Below are 27,047 nucleotides of genomic sequence, written 5' to 3' on the forward strand. Positions count from 1 at the left end.
AATCAAGTCCATTCTTGATTTTATTTGAAAGCATTGAACTTTCATTGCAGCGTTATATTTTTATGTTTCAGCCAATTCTCCAGTGTTCAGAGTTGATTATATTGTGGTTCATTTAGGATCTTCAATGCTTTCTACTCTTGTCTACTTTGAACCATTTTGCTACCAATAAACTGCTTTAAAAGTATCTATCAGAGCCTGTGCAGGCTGAGAGAGGAGAGAAAAGAAATCAATAATGATTGCAATTAATCAGCAGCTCTGATGGGAGGAGGTATTGAAAGTACTATTATAGCTAAGAAATTTTTAAAAATTGTCATGTATTAAAATTATTTTGATCTTCTGTTAAACTGGTCATTATGAAATGACAATGTCATACTTCATACTTTCTTGATGGCAACAACAATACGAAATTCTTTTATGTAAAATAATTATTCATTTTTAGTAAATTTTACATGGTCTTAATAGGGTGTATTTAAAAACTTTAAGACATCTTAAGACAATTAAGAGCAGTTAAGAACATATTGTAAGGCCACACGTATAAAATAGAGAGTTGAGGAAGTCCTAGCCAGAGGATAATCAAGAAAGAGAAAGAAATAAAGGGCATTCACATCAAAAAAGAGGAAATCAAACTATCACTGTTCACTGATGATATGATCGTATACCTAGAAAACCCTAAAGACATCTCCAAAAGACTCCTAGATCTCATAAACAAGTTCAATAAAGTCTCAGATTATGAAATCAATGTAGACAAACCAGTAACACTGCAATACACATACAAAAATGACCAAGCTGAGAAGCAAATCAGGAACTCAATCCCTTTACAACTGTAAAACAACAACAACAACAATAACAAATCCCTAGGAATATACTTAACCAAGGAAGTGAAAGATCCCTACGAAGAGAACTACAAAACACTGCTGAGAGAAATCATAGATGACACAAACAAACAGAAACACATCTGATGCTTATGGATTGGGAGAATCAGTATTGTAAAAATGTCCATACTGCCAAAAGCAATCTACAGATTCAATGCAATTCCCATCAAACTACCAACATTATTTTTCACAGAATTAGAGAAAACAATTCTAAAATTCACATGAAACTAAAAAAGAGCCCTTACAGCCTAGGCAACCCTAAGCAAAACGAACAAATCTGAAGGCATTACACTACCAGACTTCAAGTCTATAGTTAGCAAAACAGCATAGTACTGGTATAAAAGTAGGTACATAGACCAACGGAACAGAATACAGAACCCAGAAATAAAGCCAAATACTGATAGCCAACTGGTATTGAACAAAGCACACAAAACATAAGTTGGGGAAAGGACATCTTGTTTTTTAAGTGGTGCTAGCAAAACTGGCAAGCCACATGTAGAAGAGTGAAACTAGATCCCTATCTCTCACTTTATACAGAAATCAACTCAAGATAAATCAAAGACTTAAATATAAGATCTGAAACCATAAAAATTGTAGAAGACAACCTTGGAAAAATTCTTCTGGACATTGGCCTAGGCAAAGAATTTATGACTAAAGCCCCAAAAGCAAATGCAACGAAAATAAATAAATGGGACCTGATTAAAAACGTTTCTTCACGTAAAAAGAAATAATCATCAGAATAAACAGACAACTCACAGAATGGGAGGAAATATTTGCAAACTATGCATCAGACAAAGGACTAGTATCCAGAATCTACAAGGAACTCAAATCAGCAAGAAAAAACAAATAATCTCATCAAAAAGTAGACAAATGCCATGAATAGACATTTTTCAAAAGAAGTTATACAAATAGCCAAAAAACATGAAAAAAATGCCACCCCCAAGTGCATCATATCATCAAACCTCATTGATTTTATTGTACAGGTACTGATCTTTGTAACAAGTTAAGAAGTGTACAGAATAGTACTTAAAATAATGTATTTAAAATAAAAAAGCAGGCACACTGTAGACCTGTCTAGTGCTACTATAAAACCTATAGTTTTTGGCCCGAATCATGATTTTTTTACTTGCTTTCTATTCAGTTGCTCAACTCCCCTCTCAACTCCTCTATGATGACAGTCATTAGTCATTAGCCATTTTAATATTAACACATTGGCACAGATTTGTGTAGATCTACCATTCGATCCAGCAATCCCAGTACTGAGTATCTACACAAAGGAAAAGGAGTCAGTACATGAAAAAGACACATGCATATATAGGTTTATTTCAGCCCAATTCATAATTGCAGAAAATATGGAACTAACTGATCTTTGTAACAAGATGTATACAGAACAGTAATTAAAATAATGTATTAAAAATAAAAAAGCAGACACACTGTTGACCTGTCTAGTGACCTGTCTAGTCAATAAGGAAATGCAAATTAAAACCACAATGAGATACCACCTTATTCCTGAAAGAATGGCCTTATTAAAAAGTCAAAAAACAATAGATGTTGGCATGGATGTGGTAAAAGGGGAGTGCATATACACTGCTGGTGGGAATGGAAATTAGTAAAACTTCTATGGAAAACAGTATGGACATTCCTTAAACAACTAAAAGTAGATCTACCATTCGATCCAGCAATCCCACTACTGGGTATCTACCCAAAGGAAAAGGAGTCAGTACATGAATACGACACATGCACATGTAGGTTTATTTCAGCCCAATTCATAATTGCAGAAATATGAAACTAACCTAAGTGGCCATTGAACAATGAGTGGATAAAGAAAATGTGGTATATGTACACCATGGAATAATATTTAGACATCGAAAGGAATCAATGTCTTTTGCAGCAACTTGGATGGAGCTGGAGGCCATTATTCTAAGTGAAGTAATTCAGAAATGGAAAACCCAACACTAAATGTTCTCACTTATAAGTGGGAGCTAAGCTCTCAGTATGCAAAGGCATACAGAGTGATATAATGGACTTTGAAGACCAGAAGTGGGGATGGGCTTGGAGTGGGACAAAAAAAACTGCATATTAGATTCAATGTACACTACTCTGGTGATGGGTGCACTGAAATCTCATAATTTACCACTATATAATTAATCCATGTAACCAAAAACCACTTGTACCCCAAAAGCATAGAGTTGAGATAATTAATTGCCTAACAATTTCAAAGCCTGCTGCTATTGAATAAGAATAGAACTTCTGGTTTGAATTAACCAGATTAGCTATTATAAACAAATTACTTACTAAAAGTATTAGTTTAGAAATTACATCATATCCTCAAACCTCATTGATTTTACTGTATAAGTATCAATCTTTGTAACAAGTTAGGTGTACAGAACGGTAATTAAAATAATGTATTTAAAATAAAAAAGCAGGCACACGATTGACCTATCTATTGCTACCCTAAAACCTATAGTTTTTGGCTCAAATCATAATGATCTTTTTGCTTGCTTTCTATTCAATTGCTCAACTCCCCTCTCAACTTCTCTCTGCAGACAGTCATTAATCATTAGCCATTTTAATATTAACACATTGGCACAGATTTGTGTAGCCAGAGATAATTTATTTCTCATTGAACTGTAGAAAATTGATTGAAGTATTGACTAACACTAAACTCTGTGCAAGACAATTTGCAAAGCATGTTGGGGTTGAAATAGGAGTAAGATATTGTTTCTATTCACAAGAAGTTAACAAGCTAATAGTGGAATGACCAAGTTCAAAAATACAGTCATGTGTCACTTAACAACAGGGATATATTCTGAGAAATGCATTGTTAGGTGATTTCATCATGTGACTATCACAGTATGTACTTACAGAAACCTAGGTATATTGTCTACTATACACGTAGGTGGTATGGTATAGACATATAAGCCTAGGCTTCTAGGTTACAAGCCTAGGAGCATGTTACTGTACAGCATGCTCTGTATATTACAGTATATAATTGCATGTTATTGTACAGCATGTTACTGTACTGAGTACTGTAGGTAACTGTAACACAATGGTAAATAACTTTGTATCTAAACACATCTAAACATTGAAAAGGTACAGTTAAAAATGTGATATGAAAGATAGTATAGGATGCTTACCATGAATGGAGCTTGCAGGACTGGAACTTGCTCTGGCTGAGTCAATGAGTGAGTAGTGACTGACTGAAGGCCTAGGACATTACTGTACACTACTGTAGACTTTATGAATTCTGTAGACTTAGGCTACACTAAATTTGTTTAACAATTTTTTTCTTTAATAATAAAGTAACCCTAACTCACTGCAACTATTTTACTTTATAAGCTTTTGAATTTTGGAAAACTTTTTACTCTTTTGTAATAACACTTAACTTAAAACATTCATTGTACAGCTGTACAAAAGAATTTTCATTATATGTTTATTATATAAGCTTTTTTCTATTTTTAAATGTTTTTATTTTTGCTTTTAAGCTTTTTTGTTAAAAACTAAGACCCGAGCACACAAATTAGCCTAGACCTACACATAGTCAGGATCATCAATATCACTGTCTTCCACATCCATATCTGGCCCCACTGGAAGGTCTTCAGGCTCCATAACATGGGTGGAGCTGTCATCTCCTATAATAACAATGCCTTCTTCTGGAATACCTCCTGAAAGGCTTGCCTGAGTCTCTTTTACAATTAACTTTAAAACAATTCATAGGAGTACAATCTAAAATAACAATAAAGAGTATCGTATAGTAAATACATAAGCTAGTAACTTAGTTGTTTATGACCATTATCCCCAATATTATGTACCATACATATTTGTATGTACTATACTTTTGTGTGACTGGCAGCCAGTAGGTTTGTTTACACCAGCATCGCTGCAAACAGGTGAATAACACATTATACTGTAATGTTATGATGGCTATGATGTCACTGGGCAATAGGAATTTTTCAGCTCCCTTATAATCTTATGGGACCATCACCATATACATGGTCTGTCATTGACCAAAATGTCATTATGCTAACACAAATTAAATATATAAATTAATTTAGCCCTTATTCAAACTCAGGAAAGTAAGAGTTTGGAATAAGCTTTATGGGATTACAAAAGTATTCATCCTCTTTGTAGAATTCATCAAAGTAGCACAGAGATCTTTTATGAATATGCCTAAGTATGTGGCAATTTTTAATAAAGAAAATTAGTTGGAGATTTTTTAAAAAGCCAATTGAAAGGGATGTTAATCATTGTAGATTTCCAACAGGGATAGTTTGAGACCTAAACCCAGATTTGTATTTTTAAACAAACTTTGAGGCCACTAAAGAATTGTCTTTGAAGTAGGGGGCTAGAGTTCACTCCGATTGGGTAAACCGAAATAACCCCGACCTCTGCCTATTTCTCAGAGTTAGAGAACAAAGTACTTAGAAAACAATTATGGGCAATAAAACGTATGTTTTAGAAAAGAAGGTTCCATGTTATCTAAACAATTGCCTCTCTTCTATTAATAATTTTTATTTTGAATACATGAGAACAAGAAAGAAACAGGAGTAGAAACAATTTTGCAAACCTTTACAACATCATGCTACATGAATTGGGGGCTAGAATTTTGCAGACAAGGCAAAGTATACAACCCATATTCCTTTATTGATGTGTAAATTAGAATTCAAATGTGGGCACTAACTTATTTTGGTCTGCTTAATAAGGACTTATATGTGGAATTACCCATTTGCACATACAAGGAAATATATCAGGTAATTATTGAGAGGCAGAAACTTCAGGCTTATCTTTGTCTAATAAAACTTCATATGTATAAACTTTGTTTATAGAAATCCATAGATGGGATTTAAAGTCAAAATGGTAGGAGATTACTTGAGCAATTTTGAAATTGTTTTTGAGTCACCTACCTGAAATTTTGTAGAAGTCCTGTAGTTTTTCCTTAGCTCATTTGGATCCACCTGAAACATATTTGTATTTTCATTAATTTTCGCCAATTTCATCGATTTTTTTTCTCACTTTTAAATTTATATTTAGAACTATTTCTCTTGGCTGGTTCCTTTCAATCTCAGCCAATCAATATGCTCCGTATTCTCAGGTTTTAAAACAAATAATGTTTGGTTTTAGTTTTCTTCTTCTTGCTCTATTGTTTGCCATAGTCAAGCTTCTCAAAAGAGTTGCCTACCTGCTTTACTCTATATCCTTCCCTCATATTTATCCTTAACTCATGGCAATTTGGTGGTAATTTGGCTTCTTCCCACTTCTCTCACTTCTTCAAGGCTAACAGTACAAAACCACCAATGACCTCCTAATGATGACACCCGGGGTATCCTTTATGGCACTTAGCATCCTGTTATGGCACTCATCATAATTTGAAATGACACATATATTGCTTGGCTCATTTATTTAAAATTAGTCTACTCCATTAAATGGTAATCTATCTGAGGACAGGTTTGATTTTGCTTAACAACTATATTTAACTAGTGCCTAGAATATACTAAAAGCCCAGTGAATATTTATTAAATGAATGAAGAAAGAAATGGAGAGATGAATAAAAACCTTTGAAGCATTAAACAATTTTTTTGGACAATTTTTTTCCTTGAAACTTTTTCTTTTCAAAGAATCTGTAATGCCACTCTTAGTTTACTTTATTTCTTCACTTCCTACTTTTCAATGTTCTTCTTGGATTCTTGGGCTAGTCATTTAAAAGTCAACATTCCCCAGGATTTAGCTCTCTTCTCTTTTCTCTTCATACTTGCTTCCTGGGAAATCTCACCCACGTTTATAGTTTCAGAGATTACAGTGTGGGTTGATGCTACCAAATCTCTGCTTCCACCTAATATCACTTTCTTGAGCTGCTGGGTAAGCAACTGCCCATTGTCTTCTTCATTTAGCAGATCCACTGCACCAAACCTGAATTCATCATCATTCTACATTGCCCTTGAGCCAAACTGTGCTCCTCCTCCCGCTTCCGAGTATCCTATGAGCACCCTCAACTACACTGCTTAGTGGTCCTACACTGCGCGGTCTCCCTCAGCCCTCATACAACCAATAGCCAAGTTCTGCTCATTCTTCTTCTGAAAATTTTCTCATGTCCATTCTCTCCTTTCTGGCACTATCTCTGACTTTAGTCTTGTTCCCCTGGAACAATTCTACAGTGGCAGCCAGATGATCTCTAAATCAGATCACTTAAAATCCTTGTTTATGTCAAATCCTGCAACTTCACATGATTTTAAGAAAAAAAAAAAAATGAAAGCACCTTTTCAGGGTATACAAAGCTCTACTTTCTGTTTCCCACTCACTTCCTGGAGCATCCCAGGAACAGAACCCACTCTGTTCAGCAGTTCCTCAAATGCATCATAGTAATGCCTTCGCCCATACTGTCCCACAGCTCAGAACATGTTTTTCCTTTTTTCTTGTGGAGGAAAAAGGTGCAGGTAACACCAACTCATCCATCAAGATTTGGACTAAGGGTCTTCTCTGTCAGATGGTTTTCTCTGAGCCTTATAGCACCCTGGCCATGCCTTTTCATGACTCACAACACAAAATTCTACCATTTTTCTTTTGCCGGTCTGTCCTAGACACTCTGAGCTATGTAAGAGAGTAGGGTCCAATCTTTTTCCTCTATTTGCTCAGTTCCTAACACAGTGTCTAACACATAGTAGGTGTTCAATCAATGTGTGACAAGTGATAGATGACTAGAATGGCATTTGTTAATATTCAGACCTAAAAGAATTAATGTGAATATTGGACTTATATATTTCACTTATATGTAGTAAGGGATTTTCTAAGGGCTCTTAATTAGTTGACCGAAGCATTATAACTTGGACACATGGAAGTAGCATCTTCTAACAATTATCATTCAGGCTGTCTGGAAGTTTTAAACTGCTGTTTGAGCAATGTTAAAGATTGGTTAGTCAACTCCCAAGTTACTCCCCACACTACTGCCTTTTTTGGCTTTAATTTTTACTCATATACACATACTAAATTTTACATAAATATATTAGAAAATATATGACATGCTCATTTAATGATTTTTACTGTGAAACAAAATGGCCTACATAGGTAGACATAGATACAGGTTCAAATAAATAGCCTTATAAATCATGTACCACAAGAGTAAAATCAGTCACTTCCTTCAAAGCTTATATGGGACAGCCAGATAGATATCAAGTGCCAGACAGTTAAGTTAAAATACTACTTCCACCCTGCACCCAGGAAGAATGTTCTTAGCACATTTGTCTGTTTACTTTCAAGGTTGTCAATGATTCTATGATTGAGTAAATGTAAATGCAACTAAAACTTGCTAGATTAAATTAAATGCCATGTAGTGATTTTAAATTCTATCTTCTTTAGAGCAGTAAATCAACTTGGCATCATTAGCCTTACGAGGATCAGCATGCTTACCGGTAACAATTAGGTACTTATTTTTAAAATGTCACCCCACTTAATTCTCTCTCCCTCTTTTAAGCCTCATCATTATGCCACAGACATTTCTTCAGGGGAGGCTTACTTTAGGAAGGATATGCTAATTGCACCTAAATCCTTTTCCAATGGATACTTTTTGAAGAAGATCTACTCAAGTGTTAGTATATTTACGCAGTATTCACCTCTTCTTCCCCCACACCATGGCTAAATCCGTTTATTCCAAAATAAAAAGCAAAACAAACAGAAATTGCATCACCAGGGCACCATGACCCCATCCCTGCCTCCTTTCTCTGTCCCATGCTATCAATAAAGAAGTTTCCGAGCCCCAAATAATTACTAGAACCTCCTCTCCATGTGCCAGCTTCAACCTCCTCTATGTATAGTACAGGGGGTGGCCCTACCCCTGGAATTACAAAATGTTATGCAGATACAATATGTCCACTGGGGAAGGGGAGTCACCCCCAGCAGCCTGTTCTCTCGCGTGTTCTACATTTAGTCCCATTGTCCTGCCTCAGCTGCCTCTCTAAATAAGAAGATGGGAGCCCCTGTGAGGGAAAAGTTGCTTTAGTGAGAGTAAGGCCATCAGGGAGGCCACCAGGCCTCCTCCAAATAAATCAACTCTATGAGCCTCTGGCTCTTAAATAACCACAATAATCATCCAGAAATTAAGGACTCAGCCCGGGCCAAGGTGGCAAAGGGTCTGCACTTGTTTGTCTCCCCACATCACACAGGGGTCTTACCTTGCTACTCTAACGATAATGGGGTGACTGGGAAGGGGTGGTAAGGACCTGATGGGGACGAGCTTCTGGCCCCACTTCTCCAAGCTTTGCTGACAGTGGCCGGCTTTTAGATGACGGTGATCTTCACCTCATTTCTCGTCAGCACGATAGAAAAATGGAATGCAGGGGTTGCTGCCCAAGCCTGGGTGCTCCTGGGGGTTCTGCATCTCAGGAAGCAGCTGCATAACCTGCTGTGCAGTGGGATTGTCATGGTGAGAACCCTCCCCGGCCTCTCCTTGTGCAAGTTCCACACGTGGACGAGGCTCATCTTGCAAAGATCAGCCTGCTTGTTGGTAGTCCCAAGCTCCTGGGGGAGCTGGGGTGCCTGGAGCGGGCTCATCAGCAGGGTTCTGGGCAACTGCCAGGAATTTGCCATGCCACTTGTTGTGGTTGCCCACAAGCCGCAACACCAGCTCCTGCAGCTCCTGCAGCTCCAGCAGCTTCACTTTCATCTTCTTCTTGTCCTGGGCCAGCCTGCTCATGTATTCTTTCTGTCGCCACATCTTCAACGCTGCCCTCTGGCTCTGGTACAGTGTGATGTACTTTCCTGCCAGAGGATAAGGTTCAGACACTGGGACCCCTCCGACCACAGTGCAGCTCCCCCTGCCATGTCCTGGCCTCCCGCTCACTGATGACATCTGTCTCTCCAGACAGCTGGATACAGTGACGTTCCAGCTTTTCCATCTGCTCCTTCAGGTCCACCTTCTCCTGCATCAGCTCCATAAAGTGGCTCTGAGGCTTTTCCATGGCCCCCTGGAGGGCCTGGTGGGCCTTCCCACACACAGAATTGTCTCCAGTCCCTGGGGCTAGGGCTGCTGCCTCTGGCTCCTTCTGGACCGAGGCCACCAGGTGAGCCAGACACTTACAGCTCACCCTTTGCTCCCTCAGCTGCCCACGTGGCTGTGCCTGCTCCTCTTCGGCACTGGCTACAGCTGAGTGTAAAAATGCCAGCATGGCCTCCTGACTCTCCAGGTTCTCCAGGATGCTCAGCATGAGTGGAGGCGTCTCCTCCTTACTGTCCAGTCCATCTCCTTCCCCATGGAGAGCCATGAAGGTCAGCTGGGCCTGTAGCTGCTGCTTCTGCTGGCTGTTGGCTTCCAGGTGCTCCTGGGTCTCCTGCAACTCTTGGCAGGCCACCTCAGCCACCACTTTGCCCTGAGCTTCCTCCTGCTGCAGCTGGTCTATGAGCTGGGTCTGCAGCAGTAACTGCTTGTGGAGCTCCTTCTCAGAGGGCACCTGCTGAAAGGTGGCCACCTGCTGCTGATAGGCCTCCATGTACTGCTGCAGGTGACCCAGGTACTGATCTCACTACTGCTGCAGACTCTGAGCCTCTTGGCTTTTCAGTTCTACCATCTCCTTCAGCTCACCCAGCTTCTCGCCCAGCTCCTTCTTGATGTACTGCTCTGACTGCAGTTTGCTGGTGATCTCCATGTTCTCATTTTTCAGCTTCATGAAGCCGCTCTGCAGCTTGGCCATCTGCTCCTTGAGCTCACCATTCTGGGAGACTGCATGATTGATGGTGGCGAGGTCATTCTGCATGGTCTCCAAGGTTTGGACCTGCGCGCCTCTGCCTGCTCCTCCCAGAGCTCAGCCTTCTGCTCCAGCTCCAGCAGTCTCTCCTCCTGCTCTTGGTTCGGGCAACTCAAACCCTCATTGTCTGGCACCTGGGCTTGGAGCTGTCCTGCCAGACCCTCCAGCTCCTCCTGCAGGTGCTCGGCCTCCACTTGTAGCTGCTGCTCCACCTCAGAGGGCCCTGCTGAGTGCTCCAGGAGCAGGGGTTCAGCCATCTGGTTCCTCAGTTCGGCCAAGCTCGTCTCCAGCTCCTGTACCTGACTCATGCTGTGCCCCTTCTCCTCCCTCAACCTGTGCACCTGCTCTGACATCAGCTGCATCCTCTGCTACCACATGGTGCTCCCTCCTTTCAGATTTTCAGTATATTGATCTTTCTCTATCTGTAGCTGTTTCAGCAACTCTGTAACCTGCCCCAGGTGTGCTTCCAGTGTGCCTGATCCTCCATGGCCTGCTGTAACTGCTAGTTAGCATTAGGGGGTTCACACTGGCTTGAGGACTGTTGAAGCAGGAGCTTGGCCCTCTCCAGCTTCTTTTGCAGCTCCTCTAAGTTGAGCTGGATCCCTGACTTCTCCGATACTAGGACTCAAGTTTCTCTTCTAGTTCTGAGTTCTGCTGCTTCAGATCCTCATATAACTCCAGCCTGAGGGCATCTCTCTTTTGGTTAACTCTTTGTTGTACTTGCCCATCATCTTCTGCTGTGTAGAGACAGCAGAGAGAGCCGGCTCCAATCTCCCACATGCTGCCAGGAATACTGCAGGCGGCTGGCCAGATCCTTTGACTCTCCTTCAAACTACCTGGCAGCACGCTGAGTATAATACAGGGCTGTCCATAACTCTGCTTTCTTGGACATAAGTATCCCTGTGGTCTGAATTTGAACCTGTAACTACTCCCTTTGGGCTCCCTGCTTTCAATTCCTTGCTTTCTTTTCTTCTTCCAGTTGATCCAGAATTTCTTGGTTCTGTTGTTTCTCCAGATCCTTCAGGTTAGCAGATGATGTAGGGCCCTACCCACTGACAAAGGATGTAGACTCAGAGGCAAGACCATTGAGCTGTTGGGAGAGTTGTCCTGGGCTCCCGGTCAATGGGAAAGTCTTGGTTTCATCCATGAGATTGGGACCAATGTCAACATCATGATTCTGAGGTGCCGCCATGCTAGCGCAACTGGCACCAGGGGAAGAGACCCCACCAGCTAACATGGTGTCATGAGCAGACAGTTGTAGGGGAGAAGCGTGGTCTTTGGATGTATCATCAGGTGAATGGCAACCAACAGAAGTGGTTGTCTCAGGGTTGCTGCCATTTTTAATTTTCTCCTTTTTTTGCTCTTGTACCTACACCAGGGTATTTTCTGTGCTGATATTCTCTCAATGTTTTCTTGGCCACAGCCAATTTGCTCTGTAGGGCAGGGTGGGAGGTGGGGTTGGGGCCACATCAGCACGATCCTGGCAACCACTGCTAAACACATCCAGTCATCTACCAGGCAGATGTGCAACTGAGCCAGAGGAGAAGTAACCAGGGCCACACTAGAACGCAGAATGGGGCAGGGCCTCAATGCTCCAAGCCCATTGGTCGATGAGAAAGATGAAAGGGAAAGGAAGCATGGCCAGGCGGCAGTGTGTCCAGAGGGACCATTTTTCTCATGCATCTGTACAACGGAATTATAGAATTGTTGGGCTCTTGCTAGATTATATTGATTCTTATTTGCTGCAAACTGCACTCTGGCTTTGCCTCTGACTAAGATGGCATTTATTTGCATGATGACCAATTCTATTGTGTAGGCACAGCTACAGCCCTGTTTTGTGAGAAGTTCCATATACAGTGCTCCCCCACCCAATACATACCCTCCTGAGAGAACAGGTAACACCACTCGAACAAATGGAGGATCTAATGGAAAGTCATCCTGCTACCCTCCAAAGTCTGTGAATTCCAATACTAAAAACTTGGCAATTCAGTTTAAAGTCCTCTTCACAAGGCCAGTTAGCTCAAGGCAATAACATTCTTCCCAGGCCTCTTAAGAAATACTCCTACCCCAGAAAAGGCCCTTCTTTCTGGTATCAGGAGGCATGGGCCAGAAACACAAATCCAATAGAATTTCAGCCATTTACCTCTCAGATCGTCCCCTCCCTGAAGTTCTACTTTCCTGTTTTGTGTGTGTGTGTGTGTATTTTGTGTTTTGTTTTCGGCTTTGGTGCTTCATTCGTTCCCCCATATGAACCAGTAGAAATGTAGCCATTAGCAACTTCGGTCAATATATAACAGATTCATACTTTAGGACGACAACCCAGTTGACAACGACAACAGTTTCTTAAAAGATATGTTAAACAAAACATATTCTATCTTCCTTTTTCTTTTCCGATCTGAAGATCATTGTGCAAAAGACTATCAGGGTCGACCTTCTGCAGTTTAACATGCCAGTCGTGTACTGTCATTTATGAGTTCCACTGAATAAATCCTTTCCAAGCAATATTACTCATGCTTTTGTCAGAAGATAAAAATCATGTAAGAGTTAATTCTCTTTCAGGAAGAAGACAAAAAGTTCCAGCAGACCTGTTTTATAACTCCGTGATCTGTATACGTCCCTGAGCTCTTTCATAAGTCTATCTGAAGCTTGCACTGACCCAAACACCACACCACATTTAAATGGTCTTGCCTTTGAGTCTTCCTAATTTTCTCTAATGTTGCCAAATTTTCTTTTTCAATTCCTTCATCCTCCGACTTTTTCCCACTAGTAAGTTCTTCTTCCTTCATCTTATAGTGATTTAAGTATTTTATATCTCCAACCATCTACTCTTCGTCTGAAGTCACTTCTGTTTTCCCATTCTGACCCATGGGTAGTGGTTGATCTAGCATCTCAAACATGCAGGTGCTTAGGAAGGTTATATAATCTGCAGAGTTCACATATCAACTACTTCAATTACTGACGAAGGTGATTGTTGTTCTTAGTATCTTCTAGACATTCCAGAACTGATGTCAGATTTGGGTTATCAGAGTCCATAAACCGTATTGGTGAAAAAGATGGATAGGATTCTCGGAATCTCTAGGCACAAGAAGAGGCTCAACCCATCATGGGACAGTCTTAGCCTCGTGGTGGCTTGTCCACAGGAGATTTGGCAATGTGTAAATATTCAGGAGACTGGCCCAGGTGCAGGGCTGCGCGGGTGCGCTGCTGTCCCTGTCCCGCCGCCGCCAACTCAGTCCGCAAGGCTGAGCATGGGGTGCCACTGCAGCAATTTGTGAGCCTGTGCCAAGCCGCACACCGCGGCCAGTATTCACTTCTTCTGAAAACAATTCATAGAAACTTCATAATTTTACACAGGACAGATGGAAAAGTGTTTTAAAATAATATTACCTGAAATAGTTATAATGCAGATTAATTATTCAAGGAAATAAAATCCTTGAACTGAGATTACCATTCATTCACTCCTTCAAACATTTCTTGAGTGTACTCTAAGTTCCTAGGTTAGATAAAGAAGTGAATCGAATACTGTCCCTACTCTCAAGAAACTTATCCTCAGGTAAGAAAGAGAGATACATAGACAAATAGGAGACAAGAGGGAAAAGTAAAGTGTGTGGACATCCATTCATTTAATTCATTTAACAATCAACTGTGTATTTTCTACATGCCAGACCCCGAGCTAGGTGTCTTATTCAATCTTCATAATAGGTTTATAAGGTGGGTGCTGAGATAGCCGGGTGGGAGGGGGTTGCTGCAGAAACTCCAGCCAGCCTGCCCACTGAGGTGGAGCCTTGGAAAGTTTGCTACATTTGCAGTAGGGAGGAACCTGGAATTCGAACAGTGGGCAGGAAGCACTCTAGCAGGGGGCTCTGGCCTTGTGGAGGATCCCTGTTCCCCCCCTTTTTAAACTTTTTCACCTAATAAAACCTAATAAAACCCTGCTTCGCTCACCTTTCCAACCATCTCCGAGCCTACATTTTCATGGCCATGGGACAGACAAGGACCCTGTCTTTAACTGAACTAAGGAAAAGTCCTGCAACAGTACGACTATTCCTATTTTGGGGGATGAAAAAGATTGTACTCAATGAAAGGGTAAGTTTACTTTCTTCAAGTTAATGCTATTAGCAAATTTCAGAAGTGAAATTTGACCCTGGACTGTTTGTTTCTACTACTTCATAATTAGTCTAATCAATATTTAATACAATTAAATAATAGAATTATGAGTAAAGTGTAGGAAACACAGAGAAGGAAGTGATTTTCTTCAGATTGGTTTATAAAGAGCAATTGAGAGGTTTAAGTACCAAAAGCAGTTGATTATAAAGGAAGGCCTAATTGACGTTGTAACTAGATGACAGCGAGGATTTCTGTGAATTTTGCAAAGGGTTACGGATGTGTCTCTTACCTAAATAATCTTCACTGTCATTTCCAACTCAATTTCTGCTATCTCTAAAGGAAATTACATACAACAGACTAATGGTTCGACTGCATTTCAAAATTCTGTTACCTTTGTAGCATCACTTTTAGGAGAAAGATTTTATAAATAAATGCTGTGAAAAACTTGTAAGTCCTCCTGGTTTCTATTGTAGCTGTTAGCACCTCAATCTGTTGTCTGTTACTTGTTTGTTTTCCTTCAAAGCCTTGGGGAATTAATATTTCCATCCTCCAGTTATGGTGCATTTATTTAATAAATGAATTAAGTAGATGTATCTACCTAGCAACTGTAGGTATTTAATAAATGTTTCTTGAATGAATGAATGAATGAATGAATGAATGATTCAGTGTTGTATACCAATGGTAGCATAGATAGCTAAATATAGTGAGACCTTCAGGTTGGGTACTCAATGTGCATAGTTTTCTTACGAAAATGTAATCAAGTTTCAAAGGCTGCAGCTACTTACTCTAAATTAAAGAAACCATTAATTTGGTTTCTTTAATTGAACAAACAAAGCAATTATTTCCTGCTCTATATTTGTAGCTTATGATAATGCATTTTAAATAGAGCTCGTTGCGTGTGTTCTTTACCGGTTAGTTTTCTTGATTTTAACACTCATTGTGTGCAAGGCCTCTTAGAAAATTCAAAATAAAAGTCTCCCTTTACGGATTTTGTCATTTTCCATTTGTCAAATATTGATTTTCTCCCCCCCTTGTGAGTCTAATGGAGGTTGAAATTAGTGTTCCTTTTTTTGTTGTTGTTTACTTCTTATTTGTACACTGTCATCACCATTCATCAAGCTGCCAGGTTGCTCTGGGGATGGGTGCTGGTGAGTTAACTAGTGTTCTAAAGTCTGCACAAGGCATATTTTGAATAGACTTTTGGTATAGCTTTGGCTTTTGCCTTTAGTATTTCTTTCTAGGAAAGATTTCAAATATAGAAAACACTTCCTAGAAAATAACAATTTTTTAAGGAAGAAAAAAATATTCAAAACTATTCCTTTCAGCTTTTTGATAATTTAAGACCTTCTGAAGATCCAACAGAAAATATTAAGAAGATTAAGCAACCTAACTATCTTCTTGAAAATTCTACATGAACCTAAGGTGCCATATAGTCAGTCAGTCTGCTCTTCCTATCATGACACTGGAGGACATGTTCTGTGCAGCCCTTGCTGAGCCTTGGGAGGAGGATGGCACATTGGCCACAGATGGAAAGGAAGCAGCCTTCTAGTTAGCTGGGGAAGGGGCTTGGGCTAGTGGCTATAAGACTTGGATTTGTGCTTGTGAAAACACATTTGTCTGTTTCTCAGATTGATTGGATTGACAATAAACTTCCCTTAACACTGAGAGTAAATCCAGGAGAAGATAATTTATCCTAAGGGTAAGAATGCTAATTTCTTAGGAAGGGCACTGCATTTGATCATGAGAAATAGGATGTGATGAATTTGGCAGGTAAAGAATAAAAAGATAGACCCATAGATGCCATATTCATTAAAAAAACACCAGTGGAGGTGTTCTATGTGCTTGTGATTTGCCCATATCTGTGAGGGGTGTGGCTACCTGTCTGTGGTTTGGCTATATTGATGGAGATATGGATGGCTCATTTCTCTTTCATTCTCTTACCACACTGAATAATAGTATATTTTGCAATGGTGGAAATCTTCTGTGCTGTCCACTAGACATGTGGTTGTTGAGTTCTGGAAATATGAACAATGTGGCTGAGAAATCTGAATTTTTAATGTTATTTAAAATGTTATTTAATTGTAATGTTATTTAATTGTAATTAATGTTATTTAATGTTATTTAATTGTAATTAATTCAAATTTAAATTTGAATGGACATATTTGCCTGGTGGTCACTGTATTGGACAGTGCGGTGAATCCACATTGATTCAAATGGTCATGACCATACAATGGCCAAAAACCAAGTGAAAAAATGCTCCACATCACTAATCATCAGAGAAATGCAAATCAAAACCACAATGAGATACCATCTCATACAAGTTAGAATGGCTATTACTAAAAATTCAAAAAACAGCTGATGCTGGCAAAGGCTGCAGAGAGAAGGGAACACTTATAAACTGTTGGTGGGAGGGCAAATTAGTTCAGCCACTGTGGAAATCAACTTGGAGATTTTTCAAAAAACTTAAAACAGAACTACCATTTGACCCAGCAATCCCATTACTGGGTATATATCCAAAAGAAGACAAATCTTTCTAACAAAAAGACACATGCACCTGCATGTTCATTGCAGCATTATTCACAATAGCAAAGACATGAAATCATTCTAGGTACCCACTAATGGTGGACTGAATAAAGAGAATGTGGTACATATACACCATGGAACAAGATCATGTCCTTTACAGGAACATGGATGCAGCTGGAGGCCCTTATCCTAAGCAAATTAATGCAGGAACAGAAAACCAAATACAGCATGTTTTCACTTATAAGTGAAACATTGGGTACTTATAGACATAAAGATCCGAACAATAGAAATTGGGGATGACTAGAGGGAGGAGGACTGCAGGGAGGAAGTGGGGAAGGGTAGTAAACCTCGTTATTGGGTACTATGTCCAGTACCTGGGTCAATCATACCCCAAGCCTCAGCATCACCCAAGATACCCAGGTAACAAACCTGTATGTGTATCCCCTGAATCTAAAATAAAAATTGGAAAACAAAAGGGTCATGAAAGCTTTGCTTTCTAAGTTAGGTTTTCCCGAAGTGTCCAGCCCTAAAACCCTGTGCTTGATTTATCTACTACATGCAGACGCTGCACTCAGTTCCAACTGCACAATGATAGACAAGGCACAGTCTGTGTCCTAAAATCTTACAGCCTAGTACTTTCTCACAACACCGGACTGTCTCCTAAGAAGGCTGAGTAGGTTCTAATGAGTGAAATCATACCTATCTTATTTATTAAAATATTGAGGTGAATGGTAGACTGTAACATGATAGAAAACAACTGCTTCACAGACTGTTTGAGGCTTGATTACCAGAGGAATATATAATAAATAGTTTCTTCTTTTGGCATTGATAATTGATCCATTTAAAAAACATTATTGAGGTAAAATATGTGTATAGTTTCAATATTTCAGACTTGGCACTCTCTTTATATGCTCAAGTATTGTCAAATTCTGAAAAACTTGCTGACCTGAACCAGCGTGATTGTAGAGGCAAGGCCTGGGTTAGAATCCTGGCCCCTCTACTCTCTCGCTTTGGGCTTTAAGCAAATAACCTCTCTCCCTGAACCTCAGTTTCCTCATTTGTAAATAGGGCTAATTACATCTTTTTCATAGTGTCATTGAAAGGATTAAGTGCGGTATTATAAGTAAATTAACTAGAACAATAATGCTAGCTGACATTTAATACTCATTCACTATGCACCAGATACAGTCTAGGCACTTCACAGGCCTCAATTTATTTAATCTTTCAATCAATATGATGGTGTTATTGTTATTTTCACTTTAAATACGAGGAAATTAAGGTACAGGGAGATGCATGTTTTCCAGCACATTGTGAACACTCAATGGCTGTTTTGTAATTGTTTTCTTATTATTATTGCTCATGATTTCTTGCAGTTGTCCACGCAGATAGCCAGTCAAACATTAAATAAAACAATGCTGTTATTTTTTGTAGCCCAATTAGATGTTATTCACGTTTCAGTTTCTGCCTTTTCCGAACCCCACTTACTATTATGTCTCCTCCTCTTATAAACTGGAGTCTGGGCTGGATAAATAGCATATCATAAAGGTAGATGATATCACATATGATGTCCACAATAAGCCAGTAGTGTATGTTGTCTGGGGTTTGATATGGGAAGACGAGGCGCAGTGGTATAAACCAGCAGTTCCAGTTATAGGCAAGGCTGACAATCAAGAGCCACAGGAGATAGAGTCGATCTGGAAAAACAGCAAGTGGAACAATCTAAATGACAGAGAACAAACACAGAAAGAATTCTCTTGCTTAGTTTGGGGAGGTTGGGACACTAACCTCTAGAGAGCTGTTTGCCATAGGAGGCTCTATTAAACATTCAGCACAATTCTTCCTCTGGACTGTGAGGCACCAGGCTTTACAAGAGATGTTAAATGATCTTATCACCTCTTCTGAAAGTGGACAGTTTCCTTCCAGTCTCCTGAAGAAGTGGCCACTCTGAGTCTGTCCACACAGGTAACTACTATTTGGATCAGGAAAGAATTTCACGAAAAGTCGGAAGGACTTTGCACAGACATCACTGCAGCCGCAGATCTTTAGTTCCTCAGTAGTTAAGTTGCAGGATTGATTGCCCAGGGCAGGTGGCAGAAAGGCCACATCCTGCCAGAAGGAGGATGGCACTAAATGGGAGGGCAGAGGGTCAGCCCATTAACGTAGTCCATGTCCCTTCACACATAGGCCTTCTCTGCCTATGGGAGGCCGCAGGAAAGGATTTGTTCAATTAGAATAATCAACAATGTGAAGCCATGGAAGAAGACTGACACTTTATAATGAATTGCGAGTGTGTCAGTGCACATATTGTGGACTGCTTTGGGCCTTCTTTTCCAAGGTAATTAGGGGCAGAAGAGGATCTGGACTGCCTTTTAAATATAGGCAGGAATACTGTATTTCTTATCTTCACCAAAGATGGGCAAATGATCCTTTGCAGGTTATATAACTTAAATTCTGCTTACTAGTTAGATTGAGATTATGAGGTAAGGAAAATAGAAGCTATCAGTAACTTCGAGTCACAGGGTTTCTTGGTGATAGCCAGCCCTCCCAATACAATAGTTCACCCTTTGTTAATACCTGTGTATGAATCTATGCTGCTTGGAAGTTTAAGTCGCTTTAAGTACTCTGTTAAAGGCATCTTCTTGACTTTGAAACACAGCAGCCTGTAGTAGTGTTCTTCTGTTGGCTTATCATCGCTTTCTTTTACTGGTGGTACAGCCGTGGGCTTTGCTTCATAGGAAAAAAAAAATGAAACATTTAAAGAGGTTAAGTTAGCTTAGTTAAAAACTTGAATTTCTTAACCAAACACCGCATGTTCTCACTCATAAGTGGGAGTTGAACAATGAGAACATATGGGCACAGGGAGGGGAACATCACACACTGGGGCCTATCAGGGGTGGGGGACAAGGGGAGGGATAACATTAGGAGAAATACCTAATGTAGACCATGGGTTGATGGGTGCAGCAAACCACCACAGCGCATGTATACCTATGTAACAAACCTGCATGTTCTGCACATATATCCCAGAACTGAAAGTATAAAAAAACCCAAAAAACTTGAATGTCTTAAAGTCAGAACATTTAGGATTCTTCCTCTTTTGATACAGACAGATGAAACAAAACCTTCATGACATTTAAAATAGTGACATTTATTTCACTGTGTGTGTGTGTATAAAGAAAAAAATATGTCAATGTAAAAAATTAAAGGAAACACAATTTTTAAAATAAATAAATGTTTTTAAATTTTTCCAAAATAAAAAAAGAACAGGAAAAACTACTAAATGATGACAAAATTCAGGATAGTGATTACCTTGGCAAGGGGGCTTTGTCACCTGGGGAGACTGTCAGTCTTCTCTAGTGAGGGAAATGTCCTTTATCTTGGAGGGTGGTGATGGTGATGCAACAGGACTATTCATGTGTAAAAACTATCCAAGCATGGCGGCACAGGCCTGTAGTCCCAGCTCCTTTGAAGGCTGAGGCAAGAGGATCATTTGAGCCCAAGAGTTAGACGTGGCAGTGAGTTGTGACTGTGCCACTACACTCCAGCCTGGGTGACAGAGCAAGACCCTGCCACTAAAAGAATAAAATAAGATTAAATAAATATATAAATAAAATGTTTGTCTACACTGAAATATTTATGGATGGAATATAGTGTCTGGAATTTGCTTTAAAAATTCATTGTAACTCCAATGTTATGGAAAATAAAATTTTAAAAAATGAAAAAAGAATATGTTAAAATAATTGAACTGTACACTTAATTGTGGATTTTACAGTTTATGTCTCAAATAAAAATGTAGAGTATAAAATAAAGGCATTCTCTAAAAAAGAAAACAAATCATGTTGTATATCCTAAAGTATACAATAAAAACAAAATAAAATAGTAACATTTATGAAAATATACAGGTAAGGAAAACACTGGAATTTGGAAATATGTAACAGGTTTAAAGCTCACAAATAAGGTGTCACAAAGGTGTTACAAATAGAATATTTTAAATACAAGCTTGATTTTCACATACTTTGGAGCATCAATAAAGTCAGAGATCAGAAACACTGCAAATGTACGTCATTCTGCAGGTTTTGGTTTGGTGCTTCTTTACCCTCACATATGTCACACACAATATTCTTTTCAATATATCTTTATAAAAGTATAATGACTATGATTTCTTTTAGCCTCTTCTGTTTAAAAAGAAACTGTTATGCAATACACAGTTTATTTTGAAAACCCACATTCTCTTATACAGAACTATGAGGAAGCTCAACTCCATCCCATGTAATTATCAACTTGATTTGCTTTTATATGTTAAACAACCAAGCTTTGTTCTATTCTTTTTCTGTATATATATGTAAATATTTTATATAGATGTAATCATAGTATATATTATTTTTGTGCTCTACATATTGATTTTTTTTTTTTTTTTTTTTTTTTTTTTTTGTTTTTTTTTTTTTGTGGGGTTTAGTGGCGCGATCTTGGCTCACTGCAACCTCTGCCTCAGCCTCCCGAGTACCTGGGACTACAGGCACGCGCCACCATGCCCACCTAATTTTTTGTATTTTAGTAGAGATGGGGTTTCACCATGTTGGCCAGGACGGTCTTGATCTCCTGACCTAGTAATCCACCCACTTCGGCATCCCAAAGTGCCAGGATTACAGGCATGAGCCACTGTGCCTGCCTGATTAATTTTCATAAACACATTTTTGTAATTATTAGGGTGGTTGATAATAGTCCCTCCCTTTACGTGATTGGTTTGTTGATGTCCTTTGCTCTGTTGGATACCCAGGTAATATTCCTGTATTTTTATAATATGTACTTTGCATAATATGGGTATTTTCAATATTTACAATAAAATTTGCTATAGAAGATGCTGTTTGTGTCCTACACATATACCCTGAGCCTGGAGATCACCTGTAGGAGGGTTCCCTGTGTCTGTCGGAGGATTTCCTCGAGCAGGTTTACTTAAAGTGCTGGGGAGGTAACAGTATGAAGCTCCAGCACCAATCAGTTTCCTCCTCTTCCATTCAGATAATTCTCAAGTATGATCCATACAGCTTTTCAGCTGGATAAAGCCCCAATGGCACAGTAGGCCCTCACTATGTTGCCCAGGCTGGTTTCAAACTCCTAGGCTCAAGCAGTCCTCCTGTGTTGGTCTCCCAAAGTGCTTGGATTATAGGTGTGAGCCACTGCATCTGGTCAGTGATCCTCTTACTAACCCATCTGTACATCTTAACTTTCTTCTCTGTCTCACCACTTGTACCTTCCTGGATCACTCTCAAAATAAACTATGTGTAAATAATTTTCTCAGGATCTGCTTTTGGGAGATCCAAACTGAAACATCTGCAAAACACAGGTACCCTCATTACTTCCTTCTTCCCAGTACTTGGAGGGAGCAATGCTTACCAGTTTGTGGGCTGGCTTCGGGTGAGGAGAGATCTCCCTCTACCAACTTTTTCTTGTAGAGGGCTGTTCTTTGACGCATTCTTTTCACCAGGTTGTGTAGCTGGGCATCAGCATACTCATTTATAACAGGAGCTGCAGGCGATTTGTTTTGTGGGCTAAATGAGAAAAAAATGGCAATAGAGATGGGCCCACGAAGAGAGAGGTACAAGGGAAGGATTAAACTTTTCACCTTCCTTATATATTCAAGATTATTAACTTCCCCTTCTTTTGCAATTGAATAGTACAATTCAAACATTAGGTTTAATGGAAATAGTGCTGGTGGAATACAGATTTGTTATTAAAAATATTAGAATCCTTAAATAGCAAGTGGTAACTCTTGACTATATTGGATCTTGATGACGGTGATTCTGTCATTACATTGTATCACTAGGACAAGTAAAGCTACAGATGGTGGGGCAGGCAGGCGCCTAAGATGACCCTAAGATTCCCTGCCCCTTGGTATATGTGCCTGCATAATCCCGGGGACAATAAATACGGTGGTTTTATCCCCATCAATAGTCCATGTTATATGGCACAGTTGATAAGGAGATTATGTAGGTAGGCCTGATCTAATCATACCAGGCCTTTTAAAGTAGACTTCCTCCCACTGCTCACACAGCAAGAAGGCAGAGATTTGAAGCATAAGGGAAATTTTACTTGAGAGAAATCCTCCATGGCTGATCGTGAAGAAGAGGGTCACCTGGTTAGAATTTCATGAGGCCTCTAGGAGGTTGAGAGTGATTCCTGGCTAACTGTTCATAAGAAAACAGGGACTTCAGAGGTACAACTGCAGGGAACTGATTTTTCCAATAACCTGAGTGAGCTTGGAAGTAGATTCTTCACCAAAACCTCCCAATGAGAGCCTGGTCGGGCCTGGCCTGGTCTGGCCTGGCCAATACCTTGATTTCAGCCTTGTGAGACCTGAAGCCAAGAACCCAGCTGAGCCTACCCAGACTTCTGATTCAGACCCATTTGATAATGTGAGTTTTAATTTAATTTTATTTATTTGTTTTATCTTCAACTTTTATTTTTGGGTGTTGTTTTAAATCACTTAAGTATGTGGTAATTTGTTTTGTGGCAATAGAAAAATAATGTAGGTGCTGTGCTTCAATGAACTTCCTTTTGTTTTTTTGTTTTTGTTTTTGACTGAGTCTCACACTGTCACCCAGGCTAGAGTACAGTGGTATGATCTTGGCTCACTGCAATCACTGCCTCCCAGGTTCAAGCAATTCTCATGCCTCAGCCTCCCGAGTAGCTAGGACTGCAGGTGTGTGCCACCACACCCAGCTAATTTTTGTATTTTTAGTAGAGACTGGGTCTTACCATGTTGGCCAGGCTGGTCTCGAACTCCTGACCTCAGGTGATCTGCCCGCCCTGGCCTCCCACAGTGCTGGGATTACAGGCGTGAGCCACCGTCCCCAACCAATGAACTTCCATTCTGAGAAAATATACAAACAGCCCAGCATGGAGTGTAGAGTAGACATTAGGATACTTCATCAAGACCTGAGTTTCCTCACAGATTTTCCTCAGAGCTCTCACTGTCTATCTTCCTTCCAATGTCTGACATTGGGTCTACATTAGCCCATGTAGGCTCCATCCATTCTCATCTCTTCATATCTGCCCCTCCTATCTCACCTCCAAGTGGCAGCCCATAGGGTTCACAGTGGATCTGGGTAACTTGTAGATTCCACTTAAAAAAAATCTCAGTATGAGATTTTCCCCTCTCCATGAACCCCTTCCTTATGTGGCCCACAAATATATCACATCTATAACTGTTTATAGATTCCCAGACTATCAGTGTTTTTCTCTCTTCCCTTATTATCATAGTACGATTTATACTTCTTTCAAAGGTAAATTATCCTGTCTTAGAATCAAGATCTCCAAGTATATCACATTAAGACATATATAAGCTCACGTAAGGATGGTGGAGACCAAGAGGCAATGAAAATAGTTCAGATTCATCTTAAACGGTTCAGAAATAGGTGGACACTAGGTCTGTAAAGCCAGAATAACTTTTTTTCTGGTTAAGACTTGTTGTCATAGATATAATTTCACGGATTCCTTCTTAAAATCTTGGTGTGCTTAGAAGTTTATTCATCCATCAAGCAGTTATTGAGTTTCTACTTTATGTACTGCAAATAGAAATTCAAGTTAGACAGCCGCAGGTCCAACAGTTGTTCATAGTTTAATGGGGGAAACAAGGATGTCAATCCATAGCTAATGATAAATAATAAAAACATGTGCAAAGTACTTTGCTCCACACTGAACTTAGCCTGGGGTGTCAAGGAGGGGCTTTGTAGAGGAAGTGCACTGTCTTAAGGGACTAGCATATCTTTGACAGATAAATGATAGACTGGTCTTTTAGGCATGGAGAGTGATATGTTCAAAGGCATGAAAGAACATGGCATGTTCAGCAAATTTTGGTGTGATTGGAACAGAGTATAAGTGTGTGCGTAGGGGGCCAGGTGGCAGAGGGTGGCAGGAGTGATGGTGGTTGGGTCTGGAAAGGAAAGGTGAGTGAAGCCAGGTTATGATGGTCCCATGTGATCTAGTGAGGAGTTTAGACATTAAGCAGTGGGCAAAGAGACCCAATGCAGAGTATTAAGCAGACAAAAGGCCTGAGCAGACAGCATTGAACTTTGAAAAATTAGCAATAGTGAGAGGATAGGTTAATGAGCCACACATGGAGCTTTCGGATAATTCAAAGAAATCAAGAACGACTCGAGTTTCTATTACAAGAGACTAGACTCATGAGGATGACATCAATATAAATAGGAATTCAGGAAGCAGATGTTTGTATGTAGTAGCGGCATGAAAAAATTAGTTACTTTTTGTGTATCTTCAGTTCGAGGTGTTTGTAGGACCTTGGGTGATAAAACCTTGTTTGTAATATCCAGGAGACATTCAGAAATACAGTTCTGGCAATAAGAACTTGGTATTCATCAGTGAATATGTAATATTTGAAATGATTTGTGTGTATAACATCATCATAGACTGTAAGATTTTCAAAGCAAGGAACTATGTCTTTTCTTCATTCTCCATAAGACCAGCACAAAGTAGGTTTTAAATAAATGCTTATTGAGTAAATACACCCACTACTTCTAACTATTTGTTCGACCTTAGTTGATGTGCCTGAGTGCTTTAAAATATACGTAAAAAGCTAAGTTGAAGATTGGTGAATCATTAACTATAAAGTCAGGTATTCAAACTGCCAAACTCTCTAATGTCCCAAGATCTGAGGAGAATATTTTTTCTTTCCCTGAATTATCTATAAGCCCTAATTGACCATATAATTGCCATTTAGTTATATTACTTTGTAGTGTGCAAACCCACCTTATGGTTAAAATGCTGAAATTCATATGAAAAGAATACAAGCATATCAAATACCTATCTATATTTTAACTACTATGCGTTTTTGTCTTTATGTTAGCTGGAGCATTATGATGTCATTTTATTTCATCTTCTTGTCTTTCTCCAGCTTCTTTTCTAGGATCCTTGCCCTTCTCCTCTGCATATATACATATAGAAGCTATGAATGTATTTTTCTTTGGGTAATTTTATGATGGGACAGGAAAGGCAAATAGAAAGGAAGAAACATACATCATGAGATAAAATCCAAAAGAGATAAAAGAAAAAACCAGTGAATTTGCCTTATATAACTATGCTTCATGTGAGCTCTGTTTGCTATTTCTTATTTATATTACTAATTTTTATGTTTTGTAAAGCATTGTTTCTCGTAATTCCATGATGAAAGTTTTGGTAAACAGTAAAAATATCCTACAATTTAACTCTGTGTGTGTGTGTGTGTGTGTGTGTGTGTGTGAGATAGGATCTTGCTCTGCCGCCCAAGCCTGAGTGCAGTGGTACAATCATAGATCGCTGCAGCCTTGACTTCCCTGGGCTCAAGCCATCCTCCCACCTCAGCCTCCTGGGTTGCTGGGACTACAGGTGTGCAACACCACACCTGGTTATTTATTTATTTATTTTTTTGAGACAGGGTCTTCCTCTGTCACCCAGGCTGGAAAGCAGTGGCACGATCTCGGCTCACTGAAACCTCTGCCTTCCAGGTTCAAGCAATTCTGCTGCCTCAGCCTCCCGAGTAGCTGGGGTTACAAGTGCACACCACCACACCTGGCTAATTTTTGTATTTTTTGAAGTAGAGACAGGATTTCATCATATTGGTTAGGCTAGTCTAGAACTCCTGACCTCACGTGATTCACCTACCTTGGCCTCCCAGAGTGCTGGCATTTCTTTTGTGTGTGAGTGTGTGTATTTTTTGTAGAAATGAGGTTTCACCAGGTTGCTCAAGCTGGTCTCAAACTCCTGGGCTCAAGCAATCTGCCTGCCTCAGCCTCCCAAAGTACTGGGATTACTGGTGTGAGCC

General features: G+C 39.7%; 1 protein-coding gene and 1 pseudogene across 1 annotated transcript in view; both read right to left on the reverse strand.

Moving 5' to 3' along the window:
* CNGB3 (cyclic nucleotide gated channel subunit beta 3) overlaps positions 1-27,047 on the reverse strand; it is a 155,357-nt gene that overhangs the window by 66,664 nt on the left and 61,646 nt on the right. The window contains exons 4-7 of the mRNA XM_031669658.1: positions 22,625-22,779; positions 19,808-19,960; positions 18,719-18,927; positions 5,777-5,827 (exon numbers count right to left, since the gene is read on the reverse strand). Coding sequence (XP_031525518.1) covers positions 5,777-5,827; positions 18,719-18,927; positions 19,808-19,960; positions 22,625-22,779 — 568 coding nt within the window. The remainder of the gene's footprint in view (positions 1-5,776; positions 5,828-18,718; positions 18,928-19,807; positions 19,961-22,624; positions 22,780-27,047) is intronic.
* Positions 8,371-13,389, reverse strand: LOC110743976 (annotated as a pseudogene).

Source organism: Papio anubis, chromosome 8 (assembly GCF_008728515.1).
Source record: "Papio anubis isolate 15944 chromosome 8, Panubis1.0, whole genome shotgun sequence".
Taxonomy (NCBI): domain Eukaryota; kingdom Metazoa; phylum Chordata; class Mammalia; order Primates; family Cercopithecidae; genus Papio; species Papio anubis.